Source organism: Eutrigla gurnardus (genome assembly GCF_963514095.1).
Source record: "Eutrigla gurnardus genome assembly, chromosome: 2".
In the NCBI taxonomy this organism is placed as follows: Eukaryota; Metazoa; Chordata; class Actinopteri; order Perciformes; family Triglidae; genus Eutrigla; species Eutrigla gurnardus.
Genome location: NC_139916.1, coordinates 9,240,007 through 9,259,594, shown reverse-complemented (window position 1 = coordinate 9,259,594; position 19,588 = coordinate 9,240,007). Strand labels below are relative to the sequence as shown.

Here is a 19,588-nt window from a genome sequence, read left to right as displayed (position 1 = left end):
AGTGTGTGTGTGTTGGGTTTCATGCGCGCGCCGGCGCACGGGCGGTGATGAGCTCGCTACACCGATGGGAAGGACTTCAACGGCCGAACGAAAACGTTAAAACAAGCACACCCGAAAAAGTGGAGCGTGTTTCGCGCATGCGCCCAGGTCGACCAATACTATTTAACGCCCCATTTCTGTTTTTTCGCATAATTTTATTATTTTATTGTTTTTTCCAATTTTTCCTCACCCTCACACTATATTTCCCAACTAGTTTGTTACAAAAACAAGAATGATTCTGTCTTTTTTTTTTCTAAAAGTATTTGGTTGAATTGCAGCAGAGTCGCCACACGGTGGCGCTGAAGGTACGGCCAGACAACTCAAACAACCGACCAAAGAGGGTCGATGAAGAGGATGGCTCACTCCGTCGTGAAAAAAAATGATCCACCTTTTCTAAAGTGGTTAAGTGACGTGAAGTAATGTAAGACACTGCTGTATGTTTCTTGTTTGAATTGAGTATTTATTCTACAATGGGTTTCAATATTTACTTTTTATTTATCGCTGCACATAAAGGGGGCGTTCTGCAGCCCATTTTGGAGAAGCAACTCTATTATATAACCCCCCCCCCATCAGGGATTTTGAAAACGCTGTCAAATAAATAATAATAATAATAAAATACTCACTTCCAAAACAACCTTAAAATGTTAGTATTGTTCCCTTATAAATACCATGAAAAGATATTTTACAGCACCTTAAATATGAATGATGTGTCTAAGATCCATTATGCATGAAAAGTGCAGGGATTCATTTTTCATATCATAGGTCTATATAAAGAAAACTAAAATTGCCATAGCATCAGAGTGTTTTTGAGTAATGTCTATTTAGATATAGCCTACTACACATTATAATGGATTACTTTCAACAAAAAGACAATAAAAGTGACATCATAGGTGGTCCATATATCCCAACATGATTGGGATGGATGTTTAAAAGTTGGGAGGGATGTTTAAAAGGGCAATATCTACAGTACACAACACACAGCCGCCTGGCTTTACCATCCAGAGCATTACGGCACAACTCTGGACTTTGTGGTCTATTTATTTGGGTACAACCAGTTACATACATAGCATGCCTTAAATTATTTCACAATTCTCATTACTAAATAAACACTTTCATTTTAAATATAAGCCGACTGATAGTGCTCCAGCTTTATTTATTATTAATGTGTTTCTTGTCTTGTTCATTTTCAGCCAAGAAGAGTCACTGGCAGAGCCCACATACTTTTTTTTTAAAGGGGCCCTTGCCACTTTTACAATAAATGACTTGTTTACCCTCTCTGAGGGGGAAATTAGCCTGTAAAACTCTAGCATAACATCCTCTGTGGCTCTTGAGGAGCTTTCTAAAGTGTGGGGGAAAAAATAACATTCAGGCTATGGTTGGTCTAATCTACTATCTACTTGATCTCCATTGACAGAATTACATAATTGCTTCAACTTCAACCATTATTCCCTTTAATCTTTCCATCTCTTCCACGTCGATGAAAGTGCACCGCTACATCAATGGAGAACCTCTGGGTAATTATTTTGGTTCTCAAAATGACTACCCTTCTTGTCATGCAAAGCAGCATTGCCATGGAGACCAGCCGCTTCACACCAATAGAGATGCTCTCCTCAAACCGGCCCAATAACCAGCCCACCTCACCAGATGCAACAAGGAACAGCTTCAGCTTTCTTTTGGGGGATGTGTTTAACGATTTGAGTCTTTTTTTTTCTGTGTAGGCAAACAGGGTGTAAAACAGAAAAAAAAGCAGAGTGGGAGCTCCTGTCGCTGCTCCTCGGCCCCCCCTCCTCTCGGCTCTGGTGCTGATGGAGGAGGATTCCGAGCCGCTGCTCCACCACGCCCCGCCTCCAGTGAGTGAGTGAGCGCTGGGACGCCAGTGATGCGAGGCATGATAGTGAGCAGCCTGCAGCCTATCCAAACGCTGCCGACCGGACCGGCTTGGAATATTACTCTCCCCGTGTATAACTCTCCATCTCTTCCTCCACCAATCAACTGCGCCCGAATCTGGTTTGAGGACATTTGAAACAAGGAACTCTCTCTCTCTTTCTTTGCATTTGTTTTCTTTTCGAATTCGGATTTAGTCTTTTATTTTCTAAAAAAAAAAAAAAAAAAAAAAAAAAATCGTAAGTGTCCATTTCTTCCAAATGCTTGGCTCGCCAGTCTCGCTCTGCGCGCGGGTATAGCCGCTCTGCGTCCAGGTGCAAACGATTGCACGAGGAATATTCAATTTTTAAAAAAAATCTTTAATTACGATAAAAGACATTCATCTTTTTGAATCGCGTCCACTTTATGTCCTCTCCCCCCCCTCTTCACAATGGCTGATGCTAACGCAGAATGCAATATCAAGGTGTTGTGTCGATTTCGTCCTCTGAACAAGTGCGAGATTATCCGCGGAGATAAGTTCATCCCGATATTTCAAGGTGAAGACACCGTCATCCTCGGGGTAAGTTATCTCTGTCGATCTCCTCCCTCACGTCACCCCACACAGTCGGTGAACGCTGACGCTCGGGGGGGGTGACACTTTTCATCACACACACACACACACACACACACACACACACACACACACACACACACACACACACACACACAGCAGATGCTGTCCAGACAAAAGTGCAGACCCCCCTATCAATATTCTGATCAGCATCCTGCATCATTTACATATGTGTTGCTTCTGCCACCAAAGAGAAACTCTGCCTTTCAGAGGGAAATTCGTCCACTTTAGCCTCATGTCTTCACACCGTTTCCCCAAAATCTTATTGAAATGAACAAAAAATCAATAAACTCCACAAACCTGAGCACAGCCAGAACTTAAAAAAAAAAACTATAATTTTCTCAAAATGCATCTCGACCCCACCTCTGTGCTCACACAGTGCCTCATGATCTGCTTCTTCTGTGGGATTCGCCTGCTGGGTTTTTGGTGTGTTTCCTGTCTCAGCAGGCGATGCAGGATTGGTTGATTGCTGTTGGGTTTTTTTTTATGTATCTTGCAGCCGGCCTTTTTTTTTTTTTTATGCACCGTTGAAGTATCGGGTGCAAATTCAAACAAGAGTCATAATTAGTCTCTGTGGGGTGTTTCTGTCCAGTGAATATATGGGAATAGCAGCCGCTGATTAGCCTCGCTGTCTCCGTAGCAGCGAATGAAAACGAACCAAGCTGCAAAACATTTGCTGGTCTGATGGATGCGCACCTGAGGCTGAGGCTGAGGTTAACAGTGGGGGATCAAGAGTGCTCTAAATGCAAATGCACTGATTGTTTAGAACGCATCTGGGCCATCACACACACACACACACACACACACGCACACGCACACACGCACACACACACACACACACACACACACACACACACACACACACACAGATAGAGAAAGAGACAGAGAGACAGAGATCCACACACATGGCCCAAGGGTTTACTTCAAGCTGATGAAGGCTGTAAAAAAACCTCTATCTACTAATGTTAGACACACACACACACACACACACACACACACACACACACACACACACACACACACACACAGCATTATTGAAGTCTATACATCCTGATTGCAGCAGCAGGGTGTCTTCCTCGCAGATTGAACGATTGGATGCTCATTATCACATTATTCTGATGCTCTTTGGGAATGGCAGGTTGGCATCATGGAGGCGTGAAATCATTCACTGCATGCGTCAGTCTCAGGGAGCTGTGTTTAAATGTGTGCTTGGTGTGTTTGAAGGCAAACAGAGAACATGAAACATTCATCCAGATGTTCTTTTTGTAGATTAAGAGGTCACACAAAAAAACACTGTGTCTGGAGTCAACGCCTTGAAATTATTCATTTGATGTCGGTGCGTCTGTTCCATTCAGGCTTAGTGGAGTGAGAGGGAACGCATGCTTGGCATTAGGCTGCAGGACCAGTCTCCTCCGCCCGACGATGACAGTCGGGAACGATGTGTGCAGAAATTGAAATCGTGTTTCCCAATTAAGGGAGCCGTGATCCGCGATTAAGAGAGGAAAACATACAACGCCGCTCTGCTGTGGTTCCCTACCAGGACTACAACGTTCTGGCAGCAGGAGCCTTCAACGCTCATCTTGTCTGGAAACAGCAGCATGCAGTTCTCTACTTAGACTTCGTCACCTCATGTACGAACCATCAATTTCTCTCTGCTCAGATGAATGCAATCACAAATGTAATCACAAATGCATGCACACGGTTTTCATCTTTTGGAATGTAATGACTTGTTTTTTTCCGTTGTGTGAAAGTTATCAGAGTATTTTCCTCCTTTTGCAATCTCGCTTATAGCTCTGGAATATTCTTAGAGGAAGTTATACAAAAAAGAAAGAAAATATGTCCCTTGAGAGTTGAAAAGCTGCGTCCGTCAGATTGGATCAGGATTTAAAAATATGAGACCAGCAGGCATGCAGGGATCCCTTAGAGACGACTAATCACCGACATGCTGACGGTTGATCAAAACAATTCACGTCTGGGCATTGTTGTTGACCCCGCATTTGTCTGCTCGAGGAAGGCTCCGTCCAGAACCTGTTAACTGACAGAGGCCATTATTTGAGCTGTTGAGTGACTGCTCGGCTGAACCTGGGTGGAGGGCAGGAGGAGACTCGTAGAGATCTGGGAAGATGGCGAGTTAGTGAGTTGATGAAAGAACGTATCAGAACGTTTGGGGACGGTTGAAGTCTGCCGGTGAGATGTCAAAATCACATCAAAGTTGTTGGAGTCATAAGACAAAGACTCCTGAAACAACTTGGATGTGAATTTTGACAGCTTGACTGATCAACTTAAATGCATTCTGTATTCTATTCCCCATAACTCATAACTAATTAAATTAAATCCCCTTTTTTTAGTCTATCCAGATGGTTCCAAATATATTATTGTGTGTGTGATAAGTAGAGAGGAGCTGGAAAGATATCACACAGCAAAATCTTAAGTTATCTAACATAAGCCTCCATAAGCTAGTCATATCAGACAAGGTAGGCGTACAGCAGCAAAACCTCAGTGTATAAAAATTGACCAAGGATGCGTTTCATTGCTTTTCACGTCTACTTTTCATTTGTAACAGAAAGAATGTGTTATTTCTTTATTTAAAAAAAGAAGACATATCCTTGATTTCTATCTAATAAGATTAGGTCTCCATCAAACCATATTTGAATGAATTTTCTGGCTCTTTAGCTGCTAAACGCTCCACTTTGTTCAAGAGCTCCTCACTGGCTTTGTCTGTCTGCGGTTCATCAGCCGGGCAGGTTGTGTCGGCCAACACTAAGTTTATCTGGTTTCAAGGACAATCAATAGAGAAATACACGGCGCCAAGCCATGTGAATGACAAAGAAAGAGAGAGTGCCACAGTCACGATCAAATAAATCAAATAATAATCATGACAATAAGAGACAATGATAAATAAATCAAATATTAATACATATAATTAAAAATATTTAAAAATAAAAAAAGTAAAAAAACAAACAATTTTTTAAATAAAATCTAAAAAACCCAACTGACCATGAATGCACCTCACCAAAAGTCTGCATGTGATCATAACTGAGTATGTCATTTAGGTCATAATAGACTGTATAAATCCTAATGTGTTGGGTGTTTACAGACAATCGCTAAAAATAAGTCAAATAGGAGGGTTCCACCATCAGAGAATGAGTCTGTGGACCCTTTGAGGCACTAGAGCATGGAAGTATCCGACGTCTGGCCAGGAGCAGCAGGAGAGTGACAGCCGCTAACAGTGTTGCAGGGGACGGAGTGAGTTTGACACAGAAAACAGCTACCTGTTGCAGCTGGAATGTGGTTGATGAACCAAAACAGTACATTTCAGACTGTAAATATTGAGCTGAAAGAGGCTAAAACGCTCCAAAGAACTGAGGGAAACTGGAGAGTCTGGTGAAAGTTGCCATAATGCAAGATGTACTACATGTTGGACCCTAGAAGAAACATCACTGTTCCTCGAAGCACTTCTTTCCAACGCCATTTTTTCCCACGGCTCGTTTGAATGACAGCAGCAATATGTCAAGATGTCACACCCCCTACCTGTGTGACACAACACTTAATGTGTTTTATTATTAGCAGTGCATCTTCTTCCATCTCATATGCCACCTGTGGAGCCCGGCGGCGCTCGCTGGCTGTGTGACAGTAATAACACACGCTCATCCATGTGCTGCCCCGAGGCTCGGCCTTTGTGTTCGCTCCACAGCGAGGTGACACAGCTGTCTGTGGTATTTCGTTGTCTGGAATAATGCGACGTCACAGGGGCCAGATTGTCTCCCCCCCCCCCCTCCTTCTCCCTAATCTTCTGGCAAGCAAAGACAGCCATGATGAATCAAGCGTTGGATTCGGCTCTATGAATAATAAATAGTCATGTGTGTCTTCAAGGCACCGAGATATGGGATTCGTTTTCCTCCCTCCCTCCGAGGCAGTGACATATAGACATCACATGCTGGCGCTATATGAGCCGTAAACAGGTGAGGCTTATTAAAGATGCATCGTATGCATCATACACATCAGTGGCAGAATATGATGATACGATGATACGGAGGAAATAACAGCCTCAGATCTCCCGGGTTCGCTGTCATACCCCAAAGCTGTGGAGCTTTAAGAGCCTCGCTAATAATAAAGAGGCCAAACACTTCCATCGCCTTTTGTCCAGAATTAAATCACTTTATGGTTCATTTGGCTGCTGTTGTTTGTTGTAAACCCTTGTGAGTATCTTTAGCTGCATGATTTCACTTAAAATTATGTAAAACTTGTGAATACAGATGATTTAGATCGCTCTTCCATTTCCAACCATTTAGGACCAAACGCTTACCAGTGGATTTTACTCGTGCGGCGCCTCGTCACTGTAGGTCATTGTATCTCTGAAACGGTTCCCTTTCATCATGGGCCATTGCTTCCCAATGTGAGGAGGTGCACATTTAATGAGCCTGCATCCTGGAGCAAAGCCAGACAGTTTTAGTTTTGGACCAACAAGAAGAAGACTCCTTCCTCTTCATGTTTGTTGTCCTGTCAGCCGTTAATCCTGCTTAGTTAAAGTTAAAGCTATACATTAAAACCACTCATTCTATCAAGTTCCTAAACTTCACACTGAGCTCGCTGTCATTGTCATAACGGAGCTGATCTTGTGTTTTTGGTGACCATGATAGATATCCAGGAGGGTGAAGGAGTTCCTCCACGCACCACGTGTCTTAGCGAGACACCTTCCTATTGAAATGAGCACATTAAAGGACTATTGATTCTCTATTTTCTGCACACCATTTATAATTGTATGGATTACCTCTCCCTGGCAGCGGTTCCCTTGTGTGCTTACAAGTCTGCTATAGAAACCCTCGGGTGTTTCATAAAATACACATTCTTTACGATTTTTAGGAAGAATGGAGGATTAGAAAAGCATTGTGAGGAAGGTTCATGCTGCATTGAGGCTCGCCATTTTCATCCAGGCTCTGCTCCGTCCCACAAGAAGCCACTTATTTCCCCCCGTTGCTGAGATGTATTCAAATGAGTTAGGAATGTGTGTGCTATGCGGGGGGAAAAAAGGCTTGTAATATTGTTAGAAATTAACCGATTATTCATGAGCGCCCACTCTGAGATGTGCGTCCGATTCCTGATGGAGTCGCCGCCCCTTTCCAGCCTGATTCTCTTTTCTTCTCCACTCCCATTCATGATTAGGCGCCGAGAGGGGAAAACAGCTGCTGCTGAAACAAACTGTTGACGGTGCGTGTCGGGCGCCGAGCAAAGTCGTCCACCTGCCTCGTACCTTTGTTATTTATAGTGCCGCTGGAGACGGTTTCCTCCTCAAGGATATTTCTTGGCAATGGCTTTAACTGTCAAACCAAACAGCCACAAATGGAGGTCCAAAGGGCTCCCCCGTCACCCCCACCCTGCAACACTTAAGGGCTCTAATTCCACCAATGCAGTAACACACACCCTATCCTATTAGGCGGTGTAATGGGATTTCTGTTAGGTTCAAGATCTGCGCTCATTTCTCCCGTTGGATGCTGCTAAAGAGGCGGCCACCACATGGTATCTTCTCCTCCCCTCTCCCCCATCTCCTTTTTTTTAACAAACGCCTCACTGTATTTTCTCTGTCTAGCTGTGTTTCATGGTGTAATGATTCTGCAGCTCGTTTCGTCATGACTCAGCGGCGCTTTTTGGGAAGATGCGAGAAGGAGAAGCGCAGACTCGCCTGTCGTCTCATTAAGTTGGGCCGAGGTTCCCGGCAGATTTTAATGGTGTTGAGGAGAGAGCTGCTTCGGGAGGATGCTGAAGGACTTTTGGGCGAGGTTATTTCACTGCGGTCGCTCCAGAGATGTGAGAATCCGCAAAAAGTCTTGCGGGAAAATTAATTAAGTTGTATAAGGAGAGAGAGAGAGGGAGAAAAATCAATATACTAATGACTGCTGCTTCATAGCTACCTTATGCTAATTTGAACCGTAGAGTGCCTAATCTATCTAGCCACAAGCAATTCCACGAAAGAGCTGCCAGCCTTCCCTCTCATCCCCCCCCTAATATTAAAATGACTCCGATCAGCAGCAGCTGCCAGTTTCCTCAGCGCATCTTTTTTATTTTTACTCGGCGTTGCACACATGCCAGGGTCAGATAAGCTCGTGCCAGTTTGTCATCACTTTTCCTGCCCATTTCTCTGCCTTTATGACAGAAGTGGGCTGTGACTACCAGGCTTTCTAGCTCCGGGGAGCGTTAATGGAGCATCCTGTCCTCATTAGCCACGGCCCTGCCCAGGACACAGCCTGGTCTCCGCCGCTGCCCTCGCCCTCTGTTAGCCGGAACACTAACAGGCTGCACACGTGCTTGCACATGTGCGCACATGCAAAGCCCCCCATACTCAAGCAGTTAGTGCATTAGCCTGGTAGGACGGGAAAGAAATCCCAAGGAGCATCCCTACCCTCTGCATGTCCGCGACTCCGGTTTCCTTCAGTTAACCACAGTTCAGCTCATCGATCTGACACTCGAGAACAGCGACGACGACCCTGGTTTCCTGACTCAGGGGAGCCATGCTTCCAAGCACGCTTCCCTTTTACTATTTTTGATCTGGGTTAATCCCATTCAGGACGTTGTTCAAACGACATTACATAACAAAAATGTCAGGCTCATTTTAATATATGCATGGTCCCCACTTTTAAAAAAACACCCCTCCAGGCTACAATACCAGCTGTTTCTTAGCGGCTCCAAGTAGCAACCTCGGTTATCACAAGTTTTGGGTTTTTTATTAGCTACCTTCTCTCTCCCCAAGTGTTAAAATGCCATTTCATGCAAACTGTTAATACCATTTAATTTCCGGAGGCCTTTTATTATCCAAATTACCTCGCTGCACAGCTCTGTCATTAGTTGTGGCTGAATTACAAAAGAGAATCCCCTTAAATGTGTTGTTGATTCTCACAACATCCAAGTCATTGCTCACTACTACTTCTTGGATCTCTTCATTTCACATTCAGCCAATCCCCCCCCCCCCCCCCCCCGGCTTTAATAATCGCCCGCCAACGCACGCAAGTTGGTAGAAACGTGCGCTCGTGTTTTCTCAGACTTCTTCCATCCCGCCCTGATTCATAATTCATCCTCTGCCACATAGTCATTAGCAGGGCTCATAGTAATGGTGCGACGTGATGGCGTGGCTGGTGGATTACTGCGTGTGTCTTCCTCTGGCACTATAGTGCTTTAGAGGATCGGTCACAGTGGCGAGGCTCTGGATTCAGATTTAATTGGAACTGTGGACCAGGACCGCACAAAAAAAACCCTTCTATTTCAATTCTGGCACGGAGCGAGAGAGATGTCTGATTTATACGTTGCCGTCATTATCATTTCATTGGAGCATCACTTGTCAATACAGTTGACTGTTTACTAATTGAATTATTTGTATAAGGGAATCAATGACTCCATTAAGAGCTTCTAAACATGGCTTCACTCTCAGGAAGAGAGGGTTTTGTGACACATAGATTCACTCTCACAAACGGTCCTTTTTATCAAGAGAACATTCAGCTAAAATTGTATTTGTGATGAATTGACGCACCGTCTATCCCCACAGGGTTAGTAAGTGTTGATTGGATTATTTGACACATTCAGAGCTACATGGACACTTAGCCACGATGCTTTTTCATAAGCTTGCCGCCTTCAAGTTTTTCTCTGCATTAAATGCTAAATGCGTTTTCCCTGCATCGTGCTGAAACAGCACAGACAGAGACAAAGCTGCTGTCAGGAGTAATCCTGCAGGTGGTGTAAATTAATTCTGACTGGATTTGCTTATATGCAAGTTGAGCTGAATGCATGAGGCTGATGGCTGAAAGACAGATAATGACTTTGACTTCCACGAGACATCAGATATACTTTCTTTGACATCAAATATTCCCTTTGAGAGCACGCGGCTAATAGCCGGGCTCTCAGACGGTCTCTCAGACGGTCTCGGGTTGTGATCGAAGGTCTTTGCCCCGAGCCGAGGTCGTTCCACTTCAGGTTAAATAAGTAATTTATTTCCCCCGAGGTTCATTTCTATTTTGTGTAGGATTTCTTTAAATCCAGCACTTGAATAACTGCAAGTCGTGTGAAGGCTGGTGGCCAAATCAAACGTGGCATTGGGAGCGAGCACAGGAAACGTCAAAGTGTCACTTTGATGATGAGGCGTCTTCGTCATCTCTGACAAGTGCTTTCCTCTCTTCTCGCCTTTTCCTTCACTCTCTCTCTCTCTTTCAATCCATTTTTATTCTCACGCCCTCTGCAGCATCTGTGCAGTCTATTTGAACTGGGTAAATGGAGAAAAATGAAAATCACAATATTTTTGACCAAATACTTGATATTGAGGTATTGTAGGGTTAACCATTTATATTTTGTAAATAATTAGTATTGTGGATATAATGACTAAATGGGCAGCAGCAGCTAGAACAGTTCTGTATTACATCACTTCACTGTAATGCAGCCTTTAAAACCAGGAAAACACCATATTATGATATTATAATATCCAAAATCTCTACCAACCTCTCATGTTTTCTCTCTTTGGATTGCTAAACTTTTGTACCTTAATTTGCTCAATGGTCCAATCCCTGAATCGTATCAGCCTGTACCGGTCTGTATTTGGATTCTCGTTAGCGGTTATTTTAACTTTGCTGTTTTGGTACAATCTCAACATTTTAAGCCAACAGCTGTTCACTGCGGCTGAAAAAAAAAAAAGAGCTCTAAAAACAGATTGTACACAACTCAACATCAAACAGACAGTTAGCGACTTTCTGGTTAGTGCAGCTAAAGAGCCAGATACGTCCCTTTATTTCAATTTGGCACAAAGCGAGAGATGTCTGCATTATAAGTTGCCTGCGTTATCATTTCATTGCCGCATCACTTCTCGCCGAAATTCAAAGTCAATACACTTGGCTGGTGGGTTAATGTACCAATTGAAGTATTGGAATAGAGGAATTGATGGCTCCGTAAAGGGCATTCGTTGTTAAAGTGGCTTCACTCGTGTTCCCCTCAGGAGTCGGTGGAGGCCAAAACAGAGCTAAAAGACTCATAGTTAATATTGACCTTTCATAAATCAGGTGGACAGAAACATTACATTGTATGATTATGGTGCCGTTTAACTGCTGGATGTGTAAATAAGCAACTGTCTGCTAACTATATCAACTTAAAGGTGATGATATGTCAATACTGTGTTTATTTACGTCGCTTCACGTGACTACAAATCAGTTTTTACAGGTTTATGGTCTTATTGGAGGACTACACGGACCAGCCAGCTTTAAATACTTGACATTTCTGATACTGGCTCTTCTGGGATGGATGTGTCATTTTCCCAAATGCTCTCAGAATGTAGTCAAAGTATATTCACCATTATTGCTGTCTTCTCTCTATTCATGCCGATCTTGTCTGTAATTTTCTTGCTGCTATTTCTGTTCATCTGGTGTGGTTTGAATTCCTTCTGTCTCAATCTCCTCAACTGCTCCACATCTCTCCCTCTCTCACTTTGATGGCCAAAGGGAGGTTGGTGTTGCTCCTGTTTTCTGGGATGAAACTCTTTCAACAATCCCCCCCCCCCCCCCCCCCTCCTCTCCTGTTTCTCTAAATTATGCAGAGTATGCCGAACAACTAATTGCTCCACTTCAATCTGCGGCTCTTTTAATAAACAACTTGACGCAGGGAACTAAGTGAAATTATTAGAGGAGAGTTAAAAATGTAATGTTCTATGGTAAACTTTGGTTCCCTAAGCTAGTGATTAAATGCGAATCGCTACAAAGTAGAAAGTTGATAAGTTCAAGATAGCTGCTGGAAAACTCCAAAATAACGCAGCTTCTCGGCATTCACTCGGCACTGCTTTGCCCTTGAGGCGCCGTGTGTCGGTTCACTCTGCTTAGAATTGGCAGCAGAGTGAATTAGGAAGCGTGGTAATGTTTGACAATGTCGTGAGCTTTTGCAGTTGTAAGGGGGGGGATTTCTGTTGTCGGGAGAATCGTTAACAACGTTGTTATCGGCCGGTTATCTGGGGCTTCGCAGCCTGATTAGCTTGATGGATGGAGCAGACGTTTGGCAGCATGTGCTCTGCTTGTATGTACACTTGTTGTGTGCGAGGAGAGAGAGACGTTGATGGGTTTTATGTGGGGAGGAGATACAGAGATGGTGACACACATACACACATCTGATGAGGGAATAAGGGACCCCTCCTCCTCTTTTCCTCCTCTGCCCTGAGTCGAGCTCGCAGGCAAACGCCAAAGCACTGCAGTGGAGTTGTATGGTGCACAAAAAAAAGAAAGAAAACGTGAGCAGCCAACCAATGTGTAGGAGGTAGAGGAACACACGCCTAATCTTCTTATCTCAGGCAGCTCTGGCTTTAAAATATGTAGTTATATGTCACCTGGTTAGTGGGAGGGAGGCTTTGGTGTGAAACTAGATGGAGAGGTTACAAGAAATCGAAATGGGATCAAAACGTGCCTTTATTGTGAAAGTATTCAGATATTCACATACAGGGGAGTTGTTTTTTATGCATGTCTTTTTCCTATGTGTGGGTATTGTGGCTCTCTTTGACGCTTTTGGTCAATTGTTCAACTTAAAATGAGTGTTTTTGTGTTTGTGTATTTTGTTGCTGACAAGTGACCTTTTCTGAATAATACGCTGTCAGAAGCAAAAAGGTGGATGTAGTGTGAGGTCGTTATAGTTCCACAAAGGAGGTCGGGTGGATGATGGGAGCAACACAACGAAGTGTGCTGTTTGCATCTCGTCTCCTACCGACTGTCATTGTTGGTCTCGTAGCCACGGCCAATTTGTTGTAACCATGACAATGATGAGCTCTCTGTAGCCCAAATGGCGAACACTCCCTGCGTTCGACCTGTTCAGCTGACGGTGACGTTAAAGCATATTTTGCTTGATGATTTATATAGCTAGCAGGACAGCGATATAATAATTCATGGTTACGTGGATTTAGGTCACTCGGCTCCTTACCAAGCTGAGAACTTTGAAACCAAAATGAATCTACAGTGTAAAAATCAATATTGCCTCCAACAAAACAATAGTCGAGATGCTACATCCTCTTGCATAAAGGGAGGAGGTTTGTCATTAGAGGTATATCTATGCCAATCCCTCTGAGAGGGCCCTCTTCCATCCCAAGGGAATTAAACCGCAGCAAAGACCTAAATCTAAATTCAACAGTTACTGAAACCCTTCTTCCCTCTCGTTTTTTTTCTTCTTCTCACTGCCTCTTGTAAACTAATTTTCTTGCCTTCAGCCGATTGCCTCCCCCTCGGTCAGACTTCATCCTGATTGAATTTCTCTCTTTTTGTTGCTGATTACGGCTTGATTTTTTTCCGGCTCAGTCTTGTTTTTCTCTGTCAATAATTCTCCCAATTTTTCCCTGAGAATTATTGAACACAGTTTCTCTCTCACTCTCTCTCTCTCACCCCCGTCTTTGTCTCCTGGCAGACAGCACTAGTTTGCAGGCTGGACAGGGCATGTGGGTGTCTGACATTGCACACAAAGCTGAGGGCCATGTATAAGCATAATCCCATATTATTTGCATACAATCACGTATGCACACGCTGTGCTTTCCACATCAGCTTGCCTGCACATAATTGAAAAGACATCCGTTAAATTATAAAAAAAAAACAGACAAGTGTTTCTATACCTGGCCTAGCACATGTATACCATAATATTCATTCAGCACAGAAGCAGATTAGTGTTTTAACGGAACCAGTGATTGGCAAAGGGAGGTTTTTTCATCCATCTTATATAAGTGACTTGTTTTATTCACTCCGATGAAGACCACATCCTGATTCTCCCTCCCTCGTTGTTATGTGGTGTGGCTTGCATGCGCACACTGTGTGCAGCGTTATAAATGGCTCATTGGGAACAGATTCAGCCTTAATCAGTTCTGATGGGAAGCTTGTTTGTACCTGCAGCTGTGATTACAGTGATTCAAAACAACAGCTAAACAGTTCAGCTCATTACGAAATGCATAAAAATCGAAGCGTGGATTCTTCCAAACAGTTTTGTCGAAAAACAAATTATTTTCTGCAAAAGCTATAGCGCTGGAGAGTGAGAGGTCATTGTGGAAATGTTCCCACTCCAATTCTTACACTGCAGCAATGCTGCCTGGTTTTCAAATACAGTTCTTGGGAGTGTCGAATAGAATCACAAGAGGGGAAAAAAACTCTCGATTTTCATGGCAGACTGAAAAAGAAGTCTTATCTCCTCTCAATGTAGCGGCCTATTATCTCAATATATTGGTCTCAAAATATTAAAGAAGAAAAATGTGATTGTTTCAGTGAATTAATTGATCGAGTAGCCCACCAGGCAGCATGGTAAGCCACGGTAACACAAAAAGGGCATAACCAGCTATCAATTAGGGTAACTATATTATATTTTCATCTTTTTAAATCAGATGAAAATGCACAAAAACATTGAACTGATGAACTGTTTTTGATGTGTAGACCTACATGCCAAAACCCAACAGGTCAAAGTTGAGTTAAAACCAGAATCTGACTCTCTGACATAATCATTTTTATTTCATTAAAACTTAAGTTATTGAACTTTGTAATTTAAAAAAATAAAAGATGGACTACAAAACAGAGGTAAACAACAAAAACAACTATTGGCTATGTATAGTTGAGCAGTCTGAGAGTGAAGTCACTGTCCCTCTGTGTGTGTTGTGATCAGAGCTTCTCCTGGCTTCGTTTACGTAGCTGGGCTGGATGTTCGTGCACGTGAGCTTGTTCTACTAGATAGCTCACGGACGCTGCCCTCTATAGGGACTCAGGGGAACTGCTCTGACCTTGTAGGCGCGAGGCCAGACTGCGACTCATCACTTTTTCAGCAGGAGGAGGTTAGCAACATGTTTCTTCACTTGCCTGGAGTTAACAGCATGAGCAGAAAACATAGCCATTGCAACTCAAACGTTTTTTGCTACACTTACTTAAAACACTAACGGTGCCAATGTAGCTCTGCTAAGGCCAGCCGCACATGTCCCACCGGCTAGCTTTAGCCAATGGCAGCTGCTGTGCACTTCACTTACACTGCAGTTAAGTTAACATACTGCTGACGGTGCTGTCCCAACCAATGGCGTCACACAAGCATAATGGCCACCCTACGGTTTCTCCCAGGTAAACTCTTCCAGCAGCGTCAGCACCTTTGGTTTTGTTTGCACTGTTTCCTGCTGTTAGCACAGTTAGCTGCTTGGGCTGAGAGCAGTGTGGGGGCCAATCCTGCTAGACGCTGGCTGAATCATAGCTATGCTCTGAATTCAGTTTGTTATTTAATAAAACTCAACTAAAAGTCAAATGTTAGCGTTAACTTCAAATGGTAAAACTATTAATACCTCATTGTAAAAGTCCTGCATTCAAGTGAAGAGTGAATGAGCCACAATGTACTTACATTTAGCTACTTGGCATCTGCTCAATGGTGTTCTCATAATGTAATGAATAATTATGCATCATATTTTAATGACTATGTATCGTGTGTCAAATCTGAAATCTGCAACGTAACCAGTAACATTTCTCTGTCAGGTAATGTTAAGTATAGAAGTATACAGTAATAGTGTGCTGTATTTGCTCATTTTTTTAAGTGCTTTGGGGGCCTGATATAATCACACCCAATACCACTACGGCAACGTGACGATAAGCCGCCCAGCTGCAACAATAACCCGATGCACAAACGTGTTAAATCCATCATTAATCAGCAGCTGCAGGATGTGAGCCAAACAGAAAAGTCCCTAGTAAGTCTCCACCACAGCAATTAATTTAGCTGTGAAGTTGTTGGCTGTGTGTCTGGTGCTATAATCTGTCAGGGTGTCCAATGTCCGGTCGAGAGAGAGAGAGAGGGGGGGGAGGGAACCGTTTATTTGTTCCCATGTCTTGCTTGTCAGCAGCTGATAATTAAAGTGAGGGGGATTAACCCCGAAGTCAGCAACAACTCCGGCTGACCTTTCAGGTGGATCAGTGTTATTCTCCTTTAGGTGACACGCTGCTCCCCAGAGTGTTGCTGTGTTTGGCTTTAAAAAAAAAAAAAAAATGTATATCTGCACTCAAAATTGGGAAATATAAGCACTTGATCTGCTAAAAATGCTTCCTTCGCATCCCTGTATGTGACTGTCAGAGCAGGTGTGTTGCTGAGTTGTGGAGTTGAAGCTGTTCTCTTGGGCCCTGCGCTGGTATAAAAGATAAAAAATCATGAATCCACCCCCTTCTTACTCCCTCAAACTGACGGGACTAAATACAACATTGAATGTGACTGGAAAACCAACATAATGTGTGATTGTGAAGGGGAACAAGATTTATTGTGAGTTAAATGACAAAAGAATCCATCCTTTTTTTATAGCCGGGAACAGAACTTATTATTCAAGCTGCCGGTATATTTGTGTGCACTAGGATTTCGTGTCAAGCTTGTTGTAGGATGTGTCATTGAAAAGACTGAGAGGCAGCGGGGCTCGAACGTAATACTTAGAGGTGCAGGGGGGATTATTGGTGTATTTGATCCCAGACTGCTGGTGCAGACATAATCACAGTGCACAGAGCATCCTCCTGGGTTGTATGGCTTTTGTGTCAAGGGCAGAGAAAAAGTAATTTTCTTTATAGTAGATTATGTAACGGTATAAAGCATTTGTCAGCTGGTAAGCGTAGTAAGACCTATCAAAATATAGAACATCCAGGCTACAGTGCAATGTGTGTGGCAGCTCATCTAAATAGATTTAATCCCCAACTTTAGTTCTTCGTCTTAGAGGAAACAATAATGGCTATAATAAAAAGTTGTACCCATAGGAACATTATCCTCTTGACCTTAGTACAGGGGCTGGAGCTCGTATGGATTTAATGACTTATGTAACGTGGTGCTCCCAATACTCCCTATGCAACCTTCTCAACAATAAGGATAGATGTCAAACCGTTGGTTTGTGGGCAATGTACATTCTGTCCATTATGCACGTCATCAAGATAAGAGGCTTTATTTATTGGTAGTTAAAGTACCCTTTGAAAAATACATCCCTGAGTCAGCTCGCTTTGGTTCATTATGGAGGAGACCAAAGATGAGTTCAATGTCTGGTCAGGTTTAATACTTGAAGCGAATAGCGGGTTATGTGGTTGTGTGACCGTGTTCGGTTGAAAACCTTTATTGGTCTCATGATGGGTTTATTCTCAAACTATCCAATAAATCAAAAATGTCATTCATAAAAAGAGAGTACCAAGTTTAAATACAGGTCACGAACTTGCATGAAAAGGGTTTGCTACAGCATCAAATTCAACATACCTAGAGTTCCGTATATATACCTTCAATGCCAGAAATGTCATTCATGCAACCATCACAACACAGAGAGAAAAAAGAAAAAGTGAAGGTTTTATAGCCTCCTCTCCAGTGGATGTCTGCAGGGTTTTGTGGGTGGTGCCGGCTTTCTGCACTATTGCACACTGCTGCTGTCAATATTATACACATACACATACTGTATATATATATTTATATATATGCCTATACACCCACACACACAATGCTTATAAGCAGTCAGGCATGTTTTATTAAGGAGACTAGACGGCACTCAGTCTCCATCACTCTTATGTGTGACTAAAATGTGTTGGTTGAGTGAATATCTGGGTGAACCGACTTCTTTTAGCAGAATGACGCTTGCTGGTGAATTAATTGGTTGAGTATTAGAAGAAGTGTGTTTTTAACACATCGCTGTGTGACTTGTTTAATGATCTTTTTCCCGTCCTCTCTCTTTGTTCTGGCATGCCGTCTCCGGCTTTCATTTATTCTGATTTCCTCTGCCTTCTCTCAATCTCCTCTGCTCTACTCCTCTCCACTGCATCACTGTACTCTCTTCACGTTTGTTAAACGCTGCCTGCAACGGCTCCACCTCAGATGTGATCTCTTTCTCCTCCCGGGCAGCGCAGCCTTTTGTCCGACGCTTCACGCTGCACTGCGCTCGTTCAAAAACACTCACTGTCTCTCAAAATACACACACAAATAGAAAACACAAATACGGGATACTTACCGCTCAAAAAGATGGATGGGCCTCTTGATGGGTGCGGCCGAATACACACACGTATGAACACAGCGTCCATAAAGGAAATATGTGATGTGGCAATATAGCTTTGTGATGTTTTTACAAGGGATAAACACCCTGATTGAACAAGGAGTCAGCTGGGGACGATGAGGTGTCGACAATAATCCCAAACACTCTCTAAACTGTGTGTGTGTTTGTGTTGGTCTTCACAGGGCAAGTCCTACGTGTTTGACCAGGTGCTCCCCACTAACACCACCCAGATACAGGTCTACAACGCCTGCGCCAAGCAGATCGTAAAAGGTGAGTCACGTAAACACAATGGAATCACCATTGAGTTCCCCCTTTACCACCTCATGCATTGGCAGCTCCTTACAAGCAGCGAGGAAACCAATTTCCATGACACACGTGGTCACATGACTTACGGGTATGATAACAAGTTCTTATCGCAGCACAGCGGGGAACGGTGTATCCAGATGTCCCCGGATCAAACGAAAACCAGACGAGAGTCGAATCTAATTTCCTTCGCCCCTCCCTCCATCTCATCACCCCCCCCCCCCCCCCCCCCCCCCCCCTTAAGGTTTTTGTTCCACCTTCAAAGTGAGTGTGGTTTTCCATTCAGCCTCTCTGGATGGAGCATGAAAAAGACATTACTTATAGAGTGTGAGATTACAAGTAGGGCGAGGAAAGATAAAAAAAAGGTGAGATGAATTATCGAAGAGGTAAATCTGAGGTGAGAGAGAGATTTATTAAAATGAAGAAATGAAAAGTGAGATTTGACATTTTTTGGGGATCTTCCTGGCTGTTTTTTTGCCCTTTCCACCAGCCTTTCCTCTCCGTCTCTCCTCTTCTATGCTTCCCTTTGGGGTGGTCCCTATGATCTTATTTCGGCTGTCTTCATTTCTAGACAGATCCTTTTTATTCTCTGTTCTGTTATGTGTCACGCTCCCTTTCCATCTCACTATGGCCGATGCGGAGGCAGAGGAAGACGTGTTGCTGAGCTGAGTGGTGCTATAAAGTGTAGAGTTAAAAGGCAGGAGAGGAGAGGAGGAGGGGCAAGGAAGGATGCTTCGTTGTTCCAGCTGAGAGCCTCT

The 19,588-nt window shown here is 43.4% G+C and overlaps 1 protein-coding gene across 2 annotated transcripts in view; it reads left to right on the top strand.

Moving 5' to 3' along the window:
- Positions 1-2,326: 2,326 nt before the first annotated feature.
- Positions 2,327-19,588, top strand: part of kif5ab (kinesin family member 5A, b) — a 50,850-nt gene continuing 33,588 nt past the window's right edge. For both annotated transcript variants that reach the window (XM_084040105.1, XM_084040104.1), the window contains exons 1-2: positions 2,327-2,482; positions 18,710-18,797. In XM_084040105.1, the coding sequence (XP_083896231.1) occupies positions 2,354-2,482; positions 18,710-18,797 (217 nt within the window). In that variant the 5' untranslated portion in view covers positions 2,327-2,353. The remainder of the gene's footprint in view (positions 2,483-18,709; positions 18,798-19,588) is intronic.